Source organism: Sinohyriopsis cumingii, chromosome 1, assembly GCF_028554795.1.
Source record: "Sinohyriopsis cumingii isolate HCF-2022 chromosome 1, ASM2855479v2, whole genome shotgun sequence".
Classification (NCBI taxonomy): Eukaryota; Metazoa; Mollusca; class Bivalvia; order Unionida; family Unionidae; genus Sinohyriopsis; species Sinohyriopsis cumingii.
In genome coordinates, this window is record NC_142961.1 from 123,815,158 (window position 1) to 123,837,705 (window position 22,548).

The 22,548-nt window shown below is 38.8% G+C and overlaps 1 protein-coding gene across 1 annotated transcript in view; it reads right to left on the bottom strand.

The window, feature by feature from the left end:
- LOC149807800 (nitric oxide synthase, salivary gland-like) overlaps nt 1-22,548 on the bottom strand; it is a 52,495-nt gene that overhangs the window by 25,410 nt on the left and 4,537 nt on the right. Inside the window, exons 4-12 of the mRNA XM_089970663.1 lie at nt 20,762-20,924; nt 19,554-19,645; nt 11,763-11,904; nt 10,297-10,436; nt 9,389-9,563; nt 9,044-9,145; nt 8,010-8,204; nt 6,168-6,265; nt 797-941 (exon numbers count right to left, since the gene is read on the bottom strand). Of these exons, the coding sequence (XP_089826789.1) occupies nt 797-941; nt 6,168-6,265; nt 8,010-8,204; nt 9,044-9,145; nt 9,389-9,563; nt 10,297-10,436; nt 11,763-11,904; nt 19,554-19,645; nt 20,762-20,924 (1,252 nt within the window). The remainder of the gene's footprint in view (nt 1-796; nt 942-6,167; nt 6,266-8,009; nt 8,205-9,043; nt 9,146-9,388; nt 9,564-10,296; nt 10,437-11,762; nt 11,905-19,553; nt 19,646-20,761; nt 20,925-22,548) is intronic.

Genomic DNA, 22,548 nt, shown 5'->3' on the forward strand with positions numbered 1-22,548 from the left:
GGTTATTTCTGAGTAATAATTATAGATGTTTTCATAGGCCCTATGCTTTAAATTCGGGAAGACCTGACGACATAACCATCTAATGAACTTAATGAAATTGATGGGTTTTTTTATTGAAGCCCTGATTAAATCTTCATTTTCGTTGCTTCGATATATATGGATAATTCAGAAAGACGTTATGCTATACGTAGCAAACGATGATTTTGTTTTTCTTTCTCCGAAGTAAAATATTTGAAAACAAATTTTTTCTTGTGATTAATGCCTATTATGTTTCGACTTGTGCTTTTCTGCAGACTGTTTCGAAGAAGCTAAAGCAGCCCTCGACATAAATTGTATATGTTTGATATTGGTGATCAAATCTCAAGCTTTCGAACACGCATATGAGGCTACATGGTTTCTAAGTTTTTTAAGCAAGTGTATTATGGGCTGACGGGGATTGTTGATCCTTTCTAACAGGTAATGGGAACTTAATTATTTTTCTTTTCCTGTTTGTTATGTGAGATGAAATGCAGCCATATGGACAATAAATGCTCACATAGGACCTTACATGCGTATTCATTATAAAGACTAAATGAGGAAGTTCACTGATATATAATATGCCATCGGCTACTTTCAGTAAATAAAAATATATACTCAGACATCTTTATTTACTTTATGCCTGATAAAGAAGAATATGAAGCAAAAATATGGAGCTATCTAATGTTGGTTTGTATTAGGTTACATTGGTGTATGTGACATTGTGTGGCATAAAATTCGAGCGAAAAAAACTATGTACGATTTCAGAAAATATTCAAACCTTTGCATTGAATGCATGCTTGAAGATCTGGCAGAGTGTCCTAGCAAATCCTTCCGACTTTCCGGTCTCCGTGGCATACAGAATGGTACATTTGACCCTTCTCGCAAGAGCATTTCCCATAAAATAAACAGATAGTTTCACCGCACTGTGAACGAAAACCAATTTGTCTTGTAAAATATGTTTCGTTGAGACTACTTACCCAGTCATAATACCTTAGGAGAACTACTCCTATCTTACACGTCCAGCTCTCCCAGACACTAATAATAGCTAAAAGGGAGCTAAAAGTTGTATGTCAATCTATGTCGCGACCGGGACGAGGGATCTCCCATTTGGTATACGACATGGCTGCATATTCAAAGAACTATTCGGTTTATACTGGAAAGGATGACAAAGCTTTATGTGGATGTAACTGCGCGTAGATTGGGAAGGTGTATATGTATTATGATTCGGTAAATATTCTCGAAGATACATATTTTGCTAGGAAAAATTGGTTTCTTCTTTAAATACATTACCCAATCATAATACCTTAGGAGAATACCATCTCCCTAAGATATGTGACATAGTTTCTAGGGAATTCGGCTGGAAGGTATACCATCTGTATGGGAGCAGCTTCAAATAGGGAAACAATCCTCCCATCGGTATATCCAGCGGAAATCGAAAATTCGCGTCTTAAGAAGCTGTTTATGGACCTGAAAGGGTGACCTGTTGAGCTCCGGATATAGGGCCTGCTAGATTGAATTGAGCCCTCTTGGATGAGATATATCGGAGACGAAAGCTAGAGAATGTGGACCCCGATCTCCACCCCACATCTTGAATGACGTCCCTAACGAACGGTTCCACTCTAATGTACGGCTTGTGTCAACTGCTCTAACATTGGGAGCCGAAATAAGTTCATTTGAACCCGGTTATTTTTCTATATTCTGAGTTAGTCACCCACTTAATCCAGGACGAGGTAGTCTGTCTTGATATATCCTATTGTAATGCCTCAAGAGGTAGTAAAAGGAATGATCTCCTTCAACGCAACGGCTCTGTTCTATTACGATGCCACTTCAACGCGAAAACTAATGTTTCTAGACGAGACAGAGGTCTCATGACGAAAGTCATGTTATCTGTGGAATGAGGTAGATCATGGCGATATAAGAGGATACCTTCATGAGTAAGACTTAATCTTCTTGTCAGAACTGCGTGTAATACGGATCTGCTGATAGGGTAAGTATGTCGCTACCACTATGAGGAAGCACGTCTTGTAGAAAAGGTGTGTCTGAGATGCCACTGAAATTGGTTCAAAAGGTGTCTTTTTAAGCCATGTCAATACAAAGGTTAATCTCCACTTGTGCACAAGATAAATGTTTTCGGCAATTTATACTTAAAGTTGGCGAGTAGGTCGGATAAGTCTTTGTTTTGTTTATTATCCTATTATTTGGTGATGAGCAAAGGAGTCAGCAATATTATAGCTGTAACCTTTCATCGTACTCTGTGATAACCTTCGAAGAGACAGAGTACGTTAGCTATTTGCGGTGGAGTTTCTGTTCATTTCTGCATCAATGAGTGAAAACGTGCCTCGTGGCTTCACATGCTTTCAGAAGCAAGACTTGCAGGACAGGTGTGCCAGAGATTCCATTGAAACTGGTTTAAAATGTGTCCTGTTCAGTAAGGTTAAGAACCAAGATTTGTTCTACTTGGGCACAGGTTTAATGTTTTCGGCCGTGTATACTCAAAGTTGGGGAGTAGGTGTGATACGTCTTTGTTTAGTTTGAGATCGACTCTTCCGTGATAAAGAAAGTATTGTCAGCGATTTCAGAGAGGTAACATTTTATTATTGTTAGTGTTAATTTTCATAGAAAAGCCAGAGTATGTTAGCTATTTGCGGTATAGATGCCTGTGCTAGTTTCTGCATCAGTGGGTGAAAACGTATCATGTGCTTTTGTATGCTTTCAGAGTCGATGGCCTTTGTACTAGAATGATTGTCTCCACGACTGGCTTTGAGAAAAATTAATTTTTCTGAGGGCCTGTTTAATGTATTCCAGACGTGCAGGTTCCGTAGCTCTGAATAGAAATGAAACAACTGCCTTCTTAATTGTTTAAGTAAATGAGAGAAAGTCCGAATTTCCCGAGGAGTTCCCGTTGAGAAATTGATAAAGTTGTCATTGATTAACCACTTCTGCCCTTCCATTTTTGCAATTGGGATTATGACACACTCTGATTTTCTTGCCTTCTGTATCACATTTGGAATCAGAGATGTTGCAGGTAGGTGTATGCGTCCAGGCCGATTCCAAAATATTGATAACCTGTCGACTATCCATATTAAAAGTCTGGGACTGGAGATACAAGGTACAAGGTTTGGAATTTGTTATTCCACCTTGTCTCAAACATGTCCACCAAAAGGGCCCATCGGGTACATATATGACTGAAAGTCGAAGAACGATTAGACCATTCCATTTGGGTTTTTTTTACTGTTCGAGGACAAAGATCCGGTTACTACGTGAGGAGTACTTGGATATGACAGACTTGTACATGGCTTTGTTTTTCATAACATTACTTTAGAAAGTCCCACACAAGGACATCAAGGTCTTCGGACTTAGTTCCTCCTTTTCGTTTGAGATAAATCAGCACTGTTTGAGATGGTTCCTTCTTGTTGCTTAAGTAAATTCAACTCTCTAGATATGTTGGACAGAATAAGAACTCTCTTGCCAAGCAAATATTCTTACCACTAGTGAAAGGTTTTCACAATGGTAGCCATCTCCTTAGACTCTCCACGGGGAGAGTACGCATCGCTGTCTTCCAGATTGGACTAGGTTTCCCCAATTCCACAGACGGTGCCTCAGACATGTGGAGATGAATATAGGATGGTCCAGTAGACAAAAGTTAGGCCTCTATTCCAGCAGAATAATCCATTTATAATGGGTGCAAAGGAAGGCGACCTACGACAACGAGTTCCGTGTCGCTTTTAGCAAGCCTTGTAAGCAAAGGAAAGAATTCCTCAAAATTAAAGATGCTACCATGGCTTGAAATTCAATGCCAGGCCCTGAGAGAGACGGAATATGTTGCCTGTATATTGAACTCAATATATACGTGGATAAATTGTTTTGATGGTACCAGGTCGGAATTGTGTAGCCTTTATGATTATAATTCCAGATTGGTAACACCTGAGGATCCAGGCGCTGATGTAAAGCTCCAATGGGAGCTCTCTGAATTGGTATAAGATGCTCGAGGTGATTAACAGGAACGTCTTGAAAGCCTTGTTAGCTGTCCCTCGCAGTTGCGCAACACGGAAAAGTCAAATTCCGAGGAGGAAAGGTAGAGGGATTTGCCAAAATGCAGAGTCCCGTGGTAGTGCCTTGGGTACCGGAGCTGTTGTTCATAGCGTGTCAATGGCTGGCGCTTAGTGGCTGAATGATAAATTGATTTATATGCTTTGTCTGCCAAAACGTCTCACAACAAGGAACGCTCGACATGCCGTCTGGTGACGTCGTCGTCCTCACCTGTGTTTCTGCGCTTTGCGCATAGCTTTAATAGGTAAGACAAATAAAATAAAACGTATAAAACAGTAGTTATGCACCTGTGTGTTAAAACACAACGTGGGTTCGGAGCTAAATCTTGAAAAGCTACACCAGAAAAGAAAGTCTAATAAAGCGATCAACGATGCATTTAAGACATAATAGCAATACCAAGTGTAAGGAGGAGAAGTATAATATGTGAGCGTCACATGTTTTCTTTTAATAAAGTGTGGACGCAGAGCGTTACCAAATGATGGTTGCCAGGCGGAAACAAGTGTTTGAAAACTATCTCAACTACATTGCTAGCTGTAGGGAAGGTCACTGACGGTACGTACAGGTAAAGCCAATGACGTATGTCCTTCTAAGGTTAAGGATACCTTGGTAAAGCAAACTCACCTGTATTTACCAGAAATGACGGAATTATACATATATCGAAATTCTTAAGGGCATAAAGGATTGCGCTCATAAAAATATTGTAGCCCTAACATTTTTTGTGGAATCTTGTAGGCTATCCGTGCGAGTGACTAAGTGCTCTTTAAATATTATGGTATGCTTATGTCGATAAACATTACTCAAGTGTCGCCTATAGAAACATGCATGAGCATTACGCGACTGAGTCAACCGTGTATTGAGAGTCGATCTGTTCTTGTCCTACCAGGACGGACGTAATACAGATGTTACACAATTGTCTAAATTACACACACACACACACAAAACATTCGCATGAAAGGGACCAAATGCACCATTATAGATACGTACAACGTAGGTGCGACAATATATGAAAGAACCACCGACCCGCCAGAAGCTCCTGGTAATCTTTCTCACATACCCACACTGGCTGAATCCGAGACTCGAACCGACGCAGGCAGAGGTGAGATGGCAGTGATCCGTAACGGAGAGTGCTTTAGATGACTCGGCCACTCAGCTACTGAATTTTGTCTGGATAGGAAAAGAAACAATCGGAAATATAGATGGGGAAAATTTTCCTTAGAAGTGAAAACTACTTCGACTTGGTCTCTCGTAACGAAAGCGTGCTTCTTTGCACATGCGGAAGTAGTAACTCAAAGGATTTTAGCCTATGCCTCCAAGTAGTATACCTAACAAGAGATCACTCTTCCCAACCGCCAGGTAAGTCAGCAGAAAACTTTAGCTCTCCTGAGCTAAAGGTAGTGTCTGGAGGGCTGAAATGGTGAGGTAGTTATAGTGCTTCTAAGGTATTATGCTTCGGTTACGTATTTAAAGAAGAAACGTAAAGTGTAGAATAACAGGATACATATAGAGTCACTACTAACCTCAAATTCATGCAGTTTATTTGAAGTGCAATTAAATATATATTAGTTATGTATATGAATATTTTCAAATGTTCTTTAGATATTAAATGGATACTCTGTCGATGTTTGTATCTACCTCCTTTGTAATCCAATTAATCCGAACTTACTATCAGGACCCAATCTTTAGAGCACTAAGTGCTTTACAATATCGGATAACACAAAAGCTATAATATGACAAGGTTACAAAAGCAAACACTATAAAATTACAAAATATAAAAATGCTGAAAATAATGAAGTAAAGTTTATTAAGTCTTTAAATTTATTCATGTAGTCTAAATATGTTAATTTAAGAGCAGTTATGAATGAACTCACAAATTCATTGTATTTGCGATCTATAATCGATTCGTTCCAAGTAGATGGGCCATGGTACGCAGAAGAACATTGTTCATATGACTTTCTTTTTTCTGACAGTGTGAACAATGAAAATAGAGGTGTCAGGTATGACATGTACACATGGACTATGTCAGATAGGTTAATTGGACAGGATCAAGTCAACGAAATGCAGCATAATGAACAGATGTGTTTGATTCTGGATTTACTTACTGGCCTAATTGTCGGAATCCAATCTTACGTCTCGGCTCGTCATCACTATTTGTTGCATCCTTGTCCTTCTTCCAGATGTGTGTTTTCCACGGTACTTTCTGCAAAGAAAGTATTCGTGGGTATATGGGCAGTTCCAAATGCTTGAATTTGTATGGAAAAACCCATATACATTCACCTAGCAAACACTTGCTATGTGAACTTCTGAAGAATAATAATGTAAACTTATTGCAGGTGAATTTAAATATCTATCTTACCCTAGTGGATGTGTGTCAATGTTTATAGTATTTTTTAAATGCAAACTTGACTGCTCTCATCCTATAATTATAGTCATCTCAAATTGCACAGTGATTTTCAAATAGCTCATGTAACCAGTGACTAGACGGAATAAAGAATCTTATGACATCTTGCGAGTCGCTCACATTCTATAATGATATCATATATGGGCAAAGTGCAATTGTGATTCGTGTTTCAATCATTTATAACATCTAACTGATGTATGCAACAATTGTGCGTCACAGTATTAAGTGGTTTATTTTTGTTCAATTCATCCTGTCGGCAATATAATGTTGTTGTTTATAACTGAAGTCAAGTTATATTAGCTATGCTCTATGTAAATACCACTCCAGTTTTTATCAATGTAGCAATTATCAGTGTCATGTCATGATGAGAGAGAGAGAGAGAGAGGGAGGTTACAGTCGGACAAATTACCTGAGAATCAGGAAAGAGAAACTAGCATTTTATATTTATATTAAGCATATGGTTTTTCATTATGAATATACTCTTATGCCTTTACCAATCAATTACAAGAATAATAAATGTGGTTGTCCTAAGGATCGCATGATTTCATTTAGATGTTTTAATGTTAGTATTTGAATACAGATTTCAGATCATTTGAGAAAACGTTTTAAATCAAAGGTGTATGGGAAAGGTATGTTTATTAAAACTACCGAAAGCCGCCTTAAAGCTGAATGCAAAGATCATATTGTAACCTTGAGGTCAATTATTCGTTCTGTATTCAATATTATGTAAAGCTCAACAGGACAATCGAGGATGATGATATAAAGTTTCAACACCGACATTTCTTCTCTCTCTCTCTCTCTCTCTCTCTCTCTCTCTCTCTCTCTGTGCGTGCTTGCTCAGCTAAACACTGTGAAGAGTACGTTTTAGACTGTAAGACAAACTGTCAAGGTAAATGCTTTAAAGCGTAAAAAGCAATATTCTAAAACGATGTGAATACCTACAAAAAATCTTTGATATGCCTGTATTCTTAGGGTTAACAGCAAACGCAAAGCTTAGACACTTCATGTTTATACGCAAATCATTATATAAAAATGTGCTATGTAGGTAAAAGACTCGTGACCGGATATCAAACAATTTGAGTCCAATTTCGTGTTTGATATTCTTTATATGCTATTTAAACAGGATGATTCAGTAGTAAAGCTTCTTACGATTTGCTGAATGCAAACCACAAGCTGAGTCTCAACTTTGAGAATTTTGTGGTCTCTAGGTAAAGTAAAAATAAGAATACAAAAACACATTTTATTTAACTAATTAAATAAATATTACTGTTTTAATAAAGTCCACAGCCCGTCTCATATTTGTTTTAATGCAAGAAATGTAAATTTCTGGTTGATAAATACATTTTTGAGATTATATTTACACCAAGATGCAGAAAGTAGTGTACGCTAATGGTGTTCACGTGTGAAATGGACAAATCTGTTGGAAAAATAAAACATAAGGTGTATGTAATCTATCGTTGCAACGATATAAAATGTAATGTGAGGAAATGCACTCTTAATCTTTCTTTCTTTTTTGCATTCTATATTCATCGTATCATTGTACCTGATACTCATATGATGGTTTGAGCTTGTAATTTAGCATCTCCTGACGGAAGACAGGCGTTAGGCTGCCACTCATGGGAGGAACTATCCAGACCCAGTCTGATGGACATCCGCCGCGCAGGCGCTGTTCGTTCTCTAAGTGGCTCATGAAAGACTCAGCGGCGGTATGGTGATCCATAATGGTTACACCTTTCGCCTGCAGAATAAATAGACTTTCCTCTGATACGAGTAATGCATATAATGGAGTTCTAAGCTTGGAAAACAAACCAAAAATAATCAACGTTGCTGTATTTAACAAAGTAATGACAATATGTCATTTTTGCCGGGGAAAAATATGTTTGCAAGGTTATTGAAGCGGTCTTAGTCTATTTTTCTTGAAATAATGTGCAGTCTTTATTAAAACCGGATCAAGTAAAATTGTCATTGATTCACTACAGTATGTGTACTGTATTTGATGCTAATAGGTTAAAGATGATTATCCTAATAAGATGACAGTCTTTCTTGCTAATACATGGTGAGATGTAGTGTTTGAAACGGAACGAACCTATAACAGTGCCAACAATGACCTACCTGTACAATTCGTCGGCTATCCCAGTGCAATTATGATATTATTTCTAATGGAATCTATCTGCGATCACTGAGAATATATGGTACTATTGAAAACAAATCATGATTAAGACTATCATTTACACAGTGAAAATACTAAGTATGGTAAATATAAGAAAAAGGATTCGACTATTCAAATATATTCCTATCGAATAAAACACCATGCATATTGATTTTCCGCAGTGGTGGACCTTTATAATATCCTGTATATACATTTGTCTAGATACATATGCTTTGCTTAAAATTAAAATAATCACAACTACGGCGGCAAAACTATAAGATTTCAGTGAAACATAAAACGTTATTAATGGTGTCCACATTTTCTGACATATCCAGATACATTTAATTTCCGCCTCAAATTTGCAGGTTGGGGAATAAATCCACCAGAGTGATCACCGTGCATCTTAAAAAGATAAAAGGTATATAGACCTGATAACTATACAGCACAGCAACATTTATTTCCACCAAGGCTATGTCTTTCCACAAGCTGGAATTCTTCCTTGTGTCTAGCTGCATCTTCTGAGCAACTGTCTGGAATAAAATGTATGTTTATTAGCTTTATCACAGTTTCCTATTCATCATGATATGTTGTGTGGATGATTGGTGTTATTAATAGTCGTCCAAATATCAAGAGCTTTACAGTTCAGATTATTAGTGAAAGCACTTTCGACAAAACTACGAATTATATTGTATGAGCTATATATAACATGGTAGTGTTTCTGACAATTCTTATAATGGCTCAATATTTTGTACTGGCCCAAAGATTAGACTTACCTCCAGGATGTTGTAGCGATTAGGGTCACATAGGTCCCGGGTACCTACTTCTGTGGACATGTACCAGCCATTAAAGGGGGCGGCTGTGAACTCCAGACCACCGCAGTCCAACATCATATTAGATACTGCTGGCAGCGCATACCATTTTAGGCCCAGGTCGGCAAACCATGGAAATCTGTGACACAAAACACGTCCTTTTGTTTCCATTGATTTTGGTGCAAGCTAAGAAATCGGATTGTATTTGAGCATAAACAATGACAAGAAAATTAGAAGATGAAAAATCTATGCTGAAATTTTATATAACTCCATCCACTATTTAAATTGTCTAACGACCGGTCGCATTCCAACTTACAACCCGCGATATCCCTTGTCTGATTCTAATCAAACCTTCCAATATTGAGTTCTTTGTTAAACAAAAGTTTAATTAGTGCGAGCAAATACTTTTCGTCTGACGGTCTGCTTGGCTGACAACGTTTCATTTTGCATTATATTAGCGAATGTCGCATCCAAATGTGACTTGATGAGGTCGAAAATAGAATGTTTGCTTGTATGGAGACCAATAATAATAGAATGCATTAGTTCACAATATTTCAGTAAAAACAAAACAATTTTCAGATAAAGTAATGCTGCACAATCCAAATGGACTGAATTTGATACATATATAAGAGTATCCAAGCACCTATGAAACACTGTAATTCATCAGTGTTGTCATTGAGTTCAAACTCATTGCACACCCAACAACAATTGTTTGAAGAAGATGAATGATGAAGATGCCAATCCTGTTCAAAATTAACCATAGATACAGATGAGAAGTGGGACAATCACGGTCAGGAGCCTCTCTGTGCCGTATTTTATAATAAACGATGGTTAAATGTGTACTATATTAATACGATTTACGAGAGAGTTACTTGGGATGCTTCATTTCAACTTCCAGAACCAATTCAGGCGGGATGTCAAAGATTTCTGGATCATGCTCAGTGGCTTGTAGGACCAGTGGGAGGATATCAAATCGTCCATTATTTCCTTTCCAGCCCAGTTTCTGGCAGACCTGTGCAAAACAACATATGGCATAGTGAGAAAACCTGTGATTATCTGTTAAAACTAATCAAGTATATTGATAAAATAGTTTTGATATAATAAAAAATTACACTTAAAACGATTACTTTCCTTTAATCAAATTTCTCAATTAGTAGATAGCAAAATTAAAAGAAATTTACGTATATTCGTTTACATCAATTAGGTTCGATTATGTTATTTAGAGTCAACGTGCAGTGTTTATTTAATGACTGCCGAGCTCGCATTACGAAGCTTTTAGTATACTTCATCAGTCACAGCAAACATTAATTATTCTTTAAGAAGTAAATGTAGAAACATTGCAAAGCAAAATCATGAAAATGTGGTTTTGACCTGAAAAATCGTTCCCCGTGTAACAAGGTAAAAAGGACTGAAAACAACAACGAAGAGCATTCGGTTCTATAATGCCAATGAAAAGGAACTATGATGAGATGAAAAAAGCCTCAGATATTTCGTTTCCAAAACGGCTGGTCATAAACTCTATTTCAAGAGGTATTTTATAATGATTTGTATTGGCTGGAAATAAAATGCTTGAGGTAACCTTGGAGTGACAACCAATATGACCACAATTGCAAGCATGAGACCTAACACGAAATACACTCAATCAACTCTTCTTATACCTACTGAGCCACTTGCACAATACAAAGTTACCATGTTGATGAGTAATCATTTCTATGGAATCTTTTAATAACCAAACACAGTTATTTCTATATGAAACCGCACTGCCCATAACGGGATCACTGTGTTGGCTAGAATTTATATAGGATGGACAAAACTATTTGGTTAGGAGCCTACTAAAATTACTTGACAGAACATAGTGAATCATCAAATGTAGGTCACTATGATCTTCTACTAACGAAAGTGCATTCAATAAAGTGTCGTTATTAAAGGATGAACATCGGTCGAAATTTGATTTTTAAGCTCAATATTTCAACAAAGTCACAAATGAAGCAAGATCACATATACCTTTCTTTAATAGATGTTTTACTGCTCACGATATACGACTGAACCCCAACCACCCTCCACGCCAGTTTCTATGATTATATGAGGAATAATATGCATTAATTTAGTCTAAAACTCACGTGGTCAATAGTTTAAGGTGACATCCCATCAAGACATAGTTTCTCGCCAAGATACATAGTTATTGATTGTGTAATATATCCCTGCCATGAAAAACTATCTTCGTAATCCTGAGCAAAATGCAGCTATTTAATATAAGCCAATAAAATATGAGCGTTTGTGTAGACGTGGCACATAAAAAGATGCATAAAGTCTTTGACACAACATGACGTCATTTTACCTCAGTAAATTCCACGTGGAATGGGTCTCCGATCACCGTTCCATTCGATTGTTTGTAGCCGGCATACGAGAAGAGCTGTGAGTTCCATACTCGAAAGTTGATCCTTCCACTGACCCGATGTGGAAATATGGTTATGGCGGATCTGTACAAATGCAATTCTACGTGCAATCAAATTTAAGCTGAATTTACTCCTAAACAAATTTATTTTACGACACTAATTCTGATTTATCAGAATCCTACTAAACCTTTTCGTCATTTCACCTCGTTTGAGGTGAGATTCATATATCTTAGAAAAGTAGAGTCGCTTACTTTCTCCATTCTTTTTTATTTCTTTTCTTTAAACAACCCATGCTGAACATCGAATGAGAATAAATTTTGTAAAATGTCATAATCTGTCCTTACCATTACTGATATGTCTGGTAAATATTCTTAGAATAGTTCATGATGCTACACTGTAACTCTGAACACTAAGGTTTTAACGTGTTGGTACATTGCGCAGATAGGTCCTGATATTTTACAAATGTACTCTCATACGATGTTCAGCATGGGTTGCTTAAAGAAAATAAAAAAGCCTGGAGAAAGTAAGCGACTGAAAATCCATTCCTGATAAACTATTTAATAATCAGATATTTTCGAAGTGTATTCGTATTGTTGTTTATAAGATATATAAATAGATTACGCATACACAAATATAATGTATTATGACAGTATTAATGGCATACGGTTTAAAGACCATTACTAATACGTTTGGTAAATATTCTTAGAATGGTTCATGGATTGATGTTGCGGTCATTTCTAGTGTTCTTTTTGTTTAAAATAATGATAATCAGAATCTCAGATTGATTAATATATGTATCCGCGCATGATACACGAAGGGTCATTTGTGTTTTATTGTACATTGAACAATTTTTCCTGGAATATATCTGGTTTTTCAACCACAGTTTAAACTCTTGTTGAACGAGTTGCTAAATCATCTAACTTAGTAAGAAAAGACAGTTTTAAAAAAGATGTGCACAAAGTAAAGATTATAATCGTTAGATCATATGATATTAAGTCAGGCGGTGTTTGTTAAATCCTAAAAGTCAACTACCCCATTGCCTTGAAACATAAACATTATTGGATCTATCATTGAAATTTTCATCTCTAGTTGAAACAGAGAGATGCAGTTTTTGTAATATTGCAAATCACAGCCAAAAACTATAAATATAATTGACATTACTGGCGATGGTTGTTTTCCAGATATCTTACCCGTTACATACCAAAGCCAGCGAGAGAATGACGTCCACCGCAATATTAATATACAGTGCATATGTGATGCATTCCTCAGAGAATTCGAAAACAAAACAGGCTAGTCGGTTGCTTGGCTAACATTCACATCCTTGGTATGTTCCTTCATGTACACGGAAAAATAGATTAAGGACAGCTTTCTTCGACGCGTCGCTCTCGTTCTCTGTTTTGTTCATCCTTAATAAACTGTCGTAAGGTTTCCCCTTCATATCCCAATTGCTTACCAAGTTCTGCTAACTGGCTAGTGGACGACATGATTTTAAATACTAGTACGTTCTAAAACGAGCGTCAATAAATTAAATGCTTCTCTATTAAAGATAAAGTTCAGTTTCATTTACAATCAAATATACAATATTATTTCTCAAAACACTCCTGTCTCAAAGGCTTTCCCTGACACTGTTGGATGTGCAAACTCAAATTAACAATCCAAAAGTTTTCTCGTTTAAAAAGTTGAATCCCATCGCTGCCACCAAAATTGTAACGTAGTCGAGCTGACCCTTTGAGACCGGGCAGGGTTTTAAAGAAACAATAAACACGTTCGTGGATGACAAATGACAATATATTAAACACTGGTACTAATGATATGAAAATAACACAGAAAAGCATATAAAATGAATATAAAACACATATAAAATATACTTTGACTACTATGTCACATTCAAGTAGTCAAAAAGTTCTAGAAACTCCATGTAAACTTCATGTATACAAATATCTCTAGCAAACTTTCATATACACAAATGCTTGTTGCAAACCCATATAATCAACTACTGGTTGCAAACATTTATGTAGTCAGACACTACTATCATAATTCACATGTAGTCAAACCACTACTTGTTATTGTTCTTTTACTTGTAGTCAATACACTACTTGTTATTGTACTTTACTTGTAGTCAATACACTACTTGTTATTGTCCTTTACTTGTAGTCAAAACACTACTTGTTATTGTGCTTTACTTGTAGTCAAAACACTACTTGATTGGAAAATACACGTTGACACGGCCTTCTCTCTGGCACGGTCACTTTTCCCTCCGCACTTGTACCCGTACGCTGGCACTGAATTGGTGGGTTATACTAGAAATGGTACACCAGACGTCATGGTATTCACAAGCCCATCCGGCTGCTCATAACCGGCGAGCCAACTGTTTGGCGCTAACGAAATTACAATGGCACCTGCCCGACAGCTGAATATGTTTAAGAGCTTCCCTCTATATTGGCTGTGCCCTTCAATATCTCTACCCGATATATAGAGTAGTGCGCAATAATACATTATTTCGCACGTGCCGCGCGAGCAATAAAAGCGTCACGCGATACGACGAAAAATTACATTTACAGAAATATTACGGCGCGTGAAACAAGACAACCTGATTAAATGAAAAGTATGGAAGACTAAATGAGCCATATCGGGCATTTCGTAACATATGTGCAGTAGTATGGTGTGTTCAAAAAATGGATTTATAAGATTTCAGTATTGCAGCCAAAGGCATCTTCGAAAAGCACACTGTAAGCATATTGCAATTAGCATGTAGACGAGATTTATTCATGTCTATGAAAAATGCATGACATCACCAGTTTATCATGCCTTTATAGGGTCTGATCAGATATGTGATTCGTTTTGCAACGATTTTCGTAAAGCCTGGGGAACATAAAATGGTTATGATGAGGATACTAAAGAGTCCGTCTCTGCTGACCAGATCGAATGCCTTGGTGAGGTCTATAAAGGTCAGGAAGAGGGGTCTGTGTTATTCACTGCATTTTCCCTGCAGTTGCCTGACAGAAGATCATGTCGATTGTGGACCTCTCTGCGCGAAACCCGCACTGCGACTCTGGGTGAACGCGGTCAGCAAGCGTCTGCAGTCTGTTCAGGATGACGCGTGCGAAAACTTTACCCACGATGCTGAGAAGTGATATGCCCCTGTAGTTGTCGCAGTCGCTTCTGTCGCCCTTGTTCTTGTACAGGATTATGATGTTAGCGTCTCTCATGTCCTGAGGCACTGCACCTTCGCCCCAGCACTGGCAGAGGAGGTCGTGCAGGTGTGTGAGCAGCACGCAACATCCGCACTTGATGAGTTCTGCTGTTATGCCATCCTTCCCTGGGGCTTTACCTAAGGACAGTTTCTCTAAGGCCTTCTTTAGTTCATCTACAGTAGGTTTCTCGTCCAGTTCGGCCATGAGAGGGAGGTTTTCAATGGCGTTGAGGGCATCATTGATCACGTAGTTCTCTTTGGAGTACAGTTCGGAGTAGTATTCCACCCAACGCTCCATCTGCTTGCCATTGTTGTGGATGGTATCGCCTGTGGCAGACTTCAGTGGTGCTTTCCGTTTCTTCGTGGCACCCGTTGCTTTCTTTATGCCATCGTACATGTCTCTGATGTTTCCAATATCTGCTGCTGACTGGATACTCTGACAGAGCTGAAGCCAGTATTCATTGGCACACTGCCGTGCTAATCTCTGTACTTTGCTTCTAGTAGACCTGTATGCCTGTAGTGTCTTCTGGCAGGGGGACCGCTTGTATTGCAGGTGAGCACTGCGACGCTCTTCTATGGCTGGCATGAGTGTGGCAGAGTTAGCCTCAAAACCAGTCATTGTTCTTTTATTGCTTCTTACCAAAGATCCATGTGGCTGTGCTGTATGCAGTCTCTCTGATGTGATCCCATCTTTATTTGGCACTGCCGTTGGGGGGGGGGGTTCTGAGTCAAACGTCTTGGAAAAAGCATAGGTGGATTCCTCAGCCTTGTCTGGATATGATATCTTACTCACATCAATGCGTGGTTTACCCTCTTGCCTAGAGAGGTGGATCTTCGTTGGCTGAAGCTTCATTTTGCAGCACTCCAGCGAGTGGTCGGTGTCACAGTTAGCGCTGTGGAAGGTACGGGTAAGAAGCACACCGTTCATGGCTGACCGTCTTGTAATGATCAAGTCCAGGTGTTGATAGTGTTTAGACCGGGGATGCCTCCAAGACACTTTGTGCTGTGGCTTTGTGTGAAAGAATGATGCTGAGTTCGTGGTACGAGCATATCTCTAGACGGCGCTGCCCATTCTCATTCATCTTCCCGACGCCAAACTTTCCAAGACAGGAGGGCCAAGAGTCATGATCGGCACCCACCCTAGCATTGAAGTCGCCCAGCAAAATCAAGTTCTCTTCCTTGAAAATTTTGTCGATGAGCGAGTTTAACTCATCATAAAACTCATCCTTGGTATCTGTGGAAGATCTTAGTGTGGAAGCGTAAACGCTGATCAGGTTGACAGGCCCGTTTGTGGTGTGGAGGAGGATGGATATCAGTCTTCCATTTCCTCGTTGGCAGGGTTCTATCATCCCCAGCAGTGTTCCTGACAGCGAATCCAACACCAAACTCTCTGGCTTCATCTGTGCTCTTTCCTTACCAGAAGAATGTGTAGTTCCTTTCTCTGAGGGACCCATAATCTGGTAGTCGTGTCTCCTGTAGTGAGGCGATGTCGACCTGGAGCCTTGCAAGTTCGTCGTTGATGACTGAAGTCTTACGAACATCACTGATTGTCTGGAGATCATCTGAAAGCCCAGTCAGCATGGTCCGGACATTCCAGGTGCCTAGCTTGATGATTGAAGTCTTCTTTTTTATTTTTATTTTGTTATTTCTTGGTGCAGTAGTTGCAGTCCGCTTATCAGGTACTCACGTACCTTAAACCTTACGCACCCAGCAAGGCAGGCGAATTGTGGCTGGACGGTACCTTATTGACTAGGGGCTGCCCAGTTTGAGGATGGCGGTAGCTGACCATTGAAACATGTTGGTCTCTCTCACCGTCAGAAGCAGCCCCTGGCGTCTGGCTCTACGCCAATCGAGCGGTGACTTATAACTGGTAAACTGCTGCTTCCCGTGTTGTGTCGACGCTATGGAGCGAAGCTGGAGTGTCCTCTCCAGGGCGCAAGCCTGGGCAGGGTGATATAAAGAATCAACTGTTGCCCATGCAGCTGATCCCCTCTCTCCACGCAGCTGATGGATCCAAGGGAAAGGACAAACCGATGCATCATGGCACCAGCTGCGTCGCAGGAGTTGCTAAGATGACACTGAAATCAATGCCAAGTCGCCTTAGGGAATCCGTCTTCGGATTTTCTGCTGGGTTTACTCCCTTATCCTTTCCAATGAGAGGGTATTGTTACAAGGCAGCGAAGGTTTGAAATTGGAGTTTACCTTCTCCTAGATGAGCGACCACCTAAGGTTAATGTCACGTTTACTCCGACCCAGAGTAGCCCCAGTTTGAAACATGTATAATCAAGGTATTTCTGACAGCCATTTTTTTATGTTAAACATTGCCGCAGGCTAGCACTAATCCCTTAAGTAAGATTGCCGTGGCTAGAAGTGGAGAGCCAGACCTAGGAGCTGCGAGGCCGCCAGAGAGTTAGTTATCACCTAGATATTGAAACGTTTGTCCAGATCAAAAGAAGTTGCCCGAAGACTTATTTTTCCTGCAGACAGACAGCCAGGTTGAACTGGCCGCTAAGATGATTGAACAGGGTCACAGCGCCACCCAGTCAAAATCGAGATAGGGGAGAGACCCTGATTTGGCTAGAATGATATCTACGTGTCTTCCGGCAAGAATTAGTTCGCTAGAGAGATTACCCAGAGGAGGATAGAGTAACTCCGAACAGCCATTCGTTATTGGCGAGAATATCTTAGAACAGGAAATTCTAAGTACAGACAGCTTCAAATCAGGTTAGTGAGCTAGTTGTTTGGTCTTTGCGGAATGCGACTGCATTTTTAATTGTAGGTCGTATGTATACTTTATTATTACTAGAATCGAAGTACGAAGAATTACTGTGTGGTGTTAATATGTTTGCATATTTTGAAGAAATGAGTTGATATTTGTAAAGAATTATATAGCTTGCTAGCCGTCATAAAAGTTAATTTTGTAATTCGCTATGTGCGTATTTCATAGTAGACTAGCACATCTGTTCATGTGATTATAGATTTTGCAATTGTTGAATATTTGTGGACGCTTGTGGGAGTGTAATGTACAGACATGGGTCTGATTGTTGTCAGATTGTAGTACAATGAGATTAAATATATATGTGTATATACTGATGTGACGCAATGTATTGATGTCTGTATGACAATTCGCTGATACCGTGTTATTGCGCCATTGTTTACCCTGCAAGAAGTGTGTGAGAATTTCGATGTGTACGCATGCGTGACAGAAACCGTAATAGCCTTATCTGATGATTAATTGTTGATCTAGTGTGAGGTGAGACTCGATAAAGCATATGTTAACGCCTTATGGTTTTTCACAGGAAGCTTTGAGGGCAGACCAGCTACAGTTTGGTCCCGTAGTCTCAGATAGAGAGACGGAGGAAAGGAGAAGAAAGGAGAGAAGTCAAGAGAAGTTGAAGTCTAGGAGGAAAAGGGGAGAGAAGGGAGGAAGAGGAAATTGGGAGCGAAATCGGAGGAGGAGATAGTCGAGAGGGAAACGGGGTCGAAGGAGGTGTTGGAGGAACGGAAGGAAGGAAGGAATTAGCGGAAAGAAAGAGATGAGTAGACGCAAGGACAGGGGGAAAATCGAACTCACACTGTAAATCACGGGATGAATTAGGCTGTCACTTGGTCGAGGGAAAGACGGGTGATTGAGAGTTTATCGTTTTAAAATTATCGAATTTATTAAGTTGTTATCAATTGAATTTCATCTTCGTGTTCTCTGTAATTTAGCCGTCGGCATTGCTGACTGGGGGCTTCGAGCTGTAAATCTACCTCGTCACTAATTTAACTTTCTAACCCCACGAGCCTGGTTGGAACTTTGATCATAATTTAATTGATATATATTGGAAGAATCCCACCCCAATGTGTGCAACCGTCACAGTTAACGAGCCCCATCTGCCCGAAGCATCTGGTTTTGAGGCGCCATAAGCTCGCCTGTCACCCCTTCTCCAGTCAGTTTAAACAGGTTCCGCCACTCGTGAAGGCCTGGAGCTGGATTTGGTTGTCAGAGCCTCTATCGGACACAAGCCATTGGGAGATTTCCAAGGGAAGTGGGTGCTTATCTCCCCCATCCGCCCCCGGCGATAACAACCCTTGAAACCCAGCAGACCATAAGGGCATAGCTTTTGAATGTGACATATTTGTGTCAGGAGCTGTCTAATCATGACTGTGTCAGTGAAAAGATACAGAGGAAACGACATTAGTACATACGCCGAACAATGCAGATACACCGGGGAGTATTGCTGTTACTAGTTTCGAAATCTCTTACTGTAAATTCAATAGCAGGATCCATATGAATTTAAAATGCAAACTCTATGTATCAGTTTTCATAATGTTGTCAGCTAATTGTGATATGGTGTGTACAATCATGTGTGTAATTTGAAAGCGTTATGATGACGTAAATCTCTGAATACAGTTACCTTGCATATCATGATGCATGCCATATCAATATCGTGTAATATTAACACAATTGTGTATCGTTTATCGTAGCACTGTGCATTGAAGTCACACTGTCAGATGAAGGACAGCTGGTCAATAACAGGAGTGTATATTATCATACCTAATATTTCCATCGTTTGTTCCATATTTGATGTGATTGCATATAGCCTCGAACATTCCTCTCGCAGTGGTTACATGACGAGCATCGAACAACTAAAAAAGTCGAAAATATGTTTCTTGATGAGATATGTTTACATGCTGAAATGTATCTATGGAAGACACTCGAAGGACAAGGAAAAGATGTTACCGAGGACGCTACAAGCACCACAACAGTTTTAATCCTAATGGACATGCGTCATACACATAAAAGCGAAACATAAAAGTGAATGCAGAATAGATATATAAAATGGGAATCTACAAAAGCAGTAGCCTTTATATGGATTATTCGTGCAATATTTGCTATCGTTTTACTCTTATCTATAAACTGTGCTCCATTATACACATCATTTAAACATTGCCATTTCAGCAGATGTTTGTTCCAGCAAACAAGCAAATAAAAGTAAAACAATAAAATAATCTGAGTTGTATATTTAACTAATTAACTGGCTTTAACACTGTCGGCAGATTTTAGCGATTTCAGAAATGGTGCGGAAGTATATGACTTGGAACTTAACCAAGAACATGAGTTCAGAAAATTATGTAACAGTGATCTGCTTTGTTAGAACGGCTTTATACTGAGTAACAAAAATGATCGCACATGCGAATTCCGAACGTCTTTTGTTCCAATCACGTTTAACATATTTTGTTTGCCTCTCGTTGCCGTGTTAACCTTCAACATCCAAGCACAGTAGGTTATCCATTCTATATAGAGGAAATCTTCTTCTTTCCATGTACATTGAATTTTATTAGTTTTAAACATATACAAAAGGACAGCTGAATCAGAGTAGCATAATTTCTTCGTCATTTGATAATAAAATTGTAGCGTTATGACATGTTAAGAATTAAGCCCTTCCTTAGACATAAATGGCTTATGCAAGCGTCAGCATATGCGAACAAACAAACATGGATATACAGCTGACGTATTAATGTGTACTTTGTCCCTTGAGTATGAAAGTTGATTAGAAATAGTGTAATATACATGCATTTGTCTACTTGTTGGGCATGCTACCGGAATATTAGGAGGTCACAGCTTCAGAAACACTTAGCTGAAAAAGTATAGTTATAAGTCTCTTCTCTATTGTCTTTCTGTCAGTAATAGCGAAAGTCTGCATGCATCTGTGTATGTATGCAGGTATGTATGGTAGCTAGGCATATGTAATTTCAACATACCTGAAGTTTCGACCACTGAATCCGGCCGATACACCTGGGTGCGTTTCTCCACGCAGTCTTCGCTCCAAAAGTTAGCTCATCTACTGTCAGATCGTATGTGCCCGTGTTTTCAATGGAATTGAGGACATCGGCCCAGCGCTTTTCGTGGGCAATTTTATCTTGCCTGTTAGGAAAATTGTTATCTCCCTTTTAAAAACAAATGCCTATACTAAAGTCTATCCTCAGCAGAGAAAACTTCGACAAGTAAATCCCAGAATTGTTCAATATACAATCTGGATACTAAAATATTTCTCTAAATTGTAGGTCAAAATGTTGAACCAGCATGTTGCAGAATTAATTCATTTAGCTTCAAAACTATACTTCCAAAGTATTAAGATAGTCAACCATGAGGTTTTAAAAATATAATCAATAGAAACAAAGAAAGAGTAAAATATGTTCTTAAAGTTACTTGTCATGCCCATATCAGCATGACTCGAAGACTAAACATATGAGCGACCAGTCGAATGAATAAGCGGAGAATATTTAAACAAGACCGCTTCACAAATTTGTCGCACTATTGATATTTATAAATGTTTAATTTGAGTTTATGAAATAATGAGAAATGAAACATTGTTCAAACCTTGGAACTTTCCACTATCACGGGCTAACTACTATTCCACAGAAACTTACATGGTTAGGATTTTATAGTCACTGCAACAAACGTCAAACCGTGCATGAATGGATTAGATTATTCTGATTTTTATTTCCTTTACTTGTGTTCTTGTTTGTCTGTTTTGTTTTGTTTTGTTTTCGATCCAGTTGGTCGTCTGTCTAAAATGTAAGTAATTAAAACTTTATGGTTGTTAATAGTTGATTTTGTGACGAAAGACTCTTAACCGATGGTCGCGGACTTGACACTAGGCGTATGCAGTCTGGATGGACTTTTCGTTGTATACCTGCGAAAAGCATTATAGCTGCAATTTCCTAGGCATACAATACCCACTAAATATGTTAAACTTGTTTTTAAACCAACCACTACATCAACTCTTAGCCTTAGTCTGAAAGCTTTTTCTGAATAGTGTCTTGACCCTCCTCTGGTTCAAAACGAAGTTCCGGATTTAGAAAATTGTAACGAAGTATTTTATTCGTTTTCGACATGCGCAAACTATGCACAATTACTTATTTAAAGAGGGTTTGCAATTTCATAATGAGAAACAAAGCTCATTACAGCTGTAAAACCGGCTGCTTACATTTAAATAACAAGTAGCTTGAATAAGCAAACTTATGCACATACAAGCAGTTAATTATATAAATTCATCAAAATAGACAAGGACAATTATACATATAAACATATTAAAATCGATCCATCAATCCATAAATACATACACACGTACGTACATACATACATACATTCACTGGGAGGGACATCAAGCTACATGTCTGTGGCATGATGCCCCCAGTGCTAGACATGATTATAAACTGCCACACTGCAGGCATCGTAGCGATATGCCTGAATTTTGTTTAAAGCTACGTTAAAAATCTAAATCACACATACATACATACATACATACATACATACATACGCACGCACGCACGCACGCACGTATACATACATACATGCATGCATTCACGCACGCACGCTCGCACGCACTCACGCACGCACGCACGCACACACACACACACACACACATACATACATACATACATACATACATACATATCTTTGCATGGATGTAATGATACCAATTTAATTGTATTGTTATTATTAACAAATTTATATGCTCAAGAACTAATGGAAAAGTCTTTAT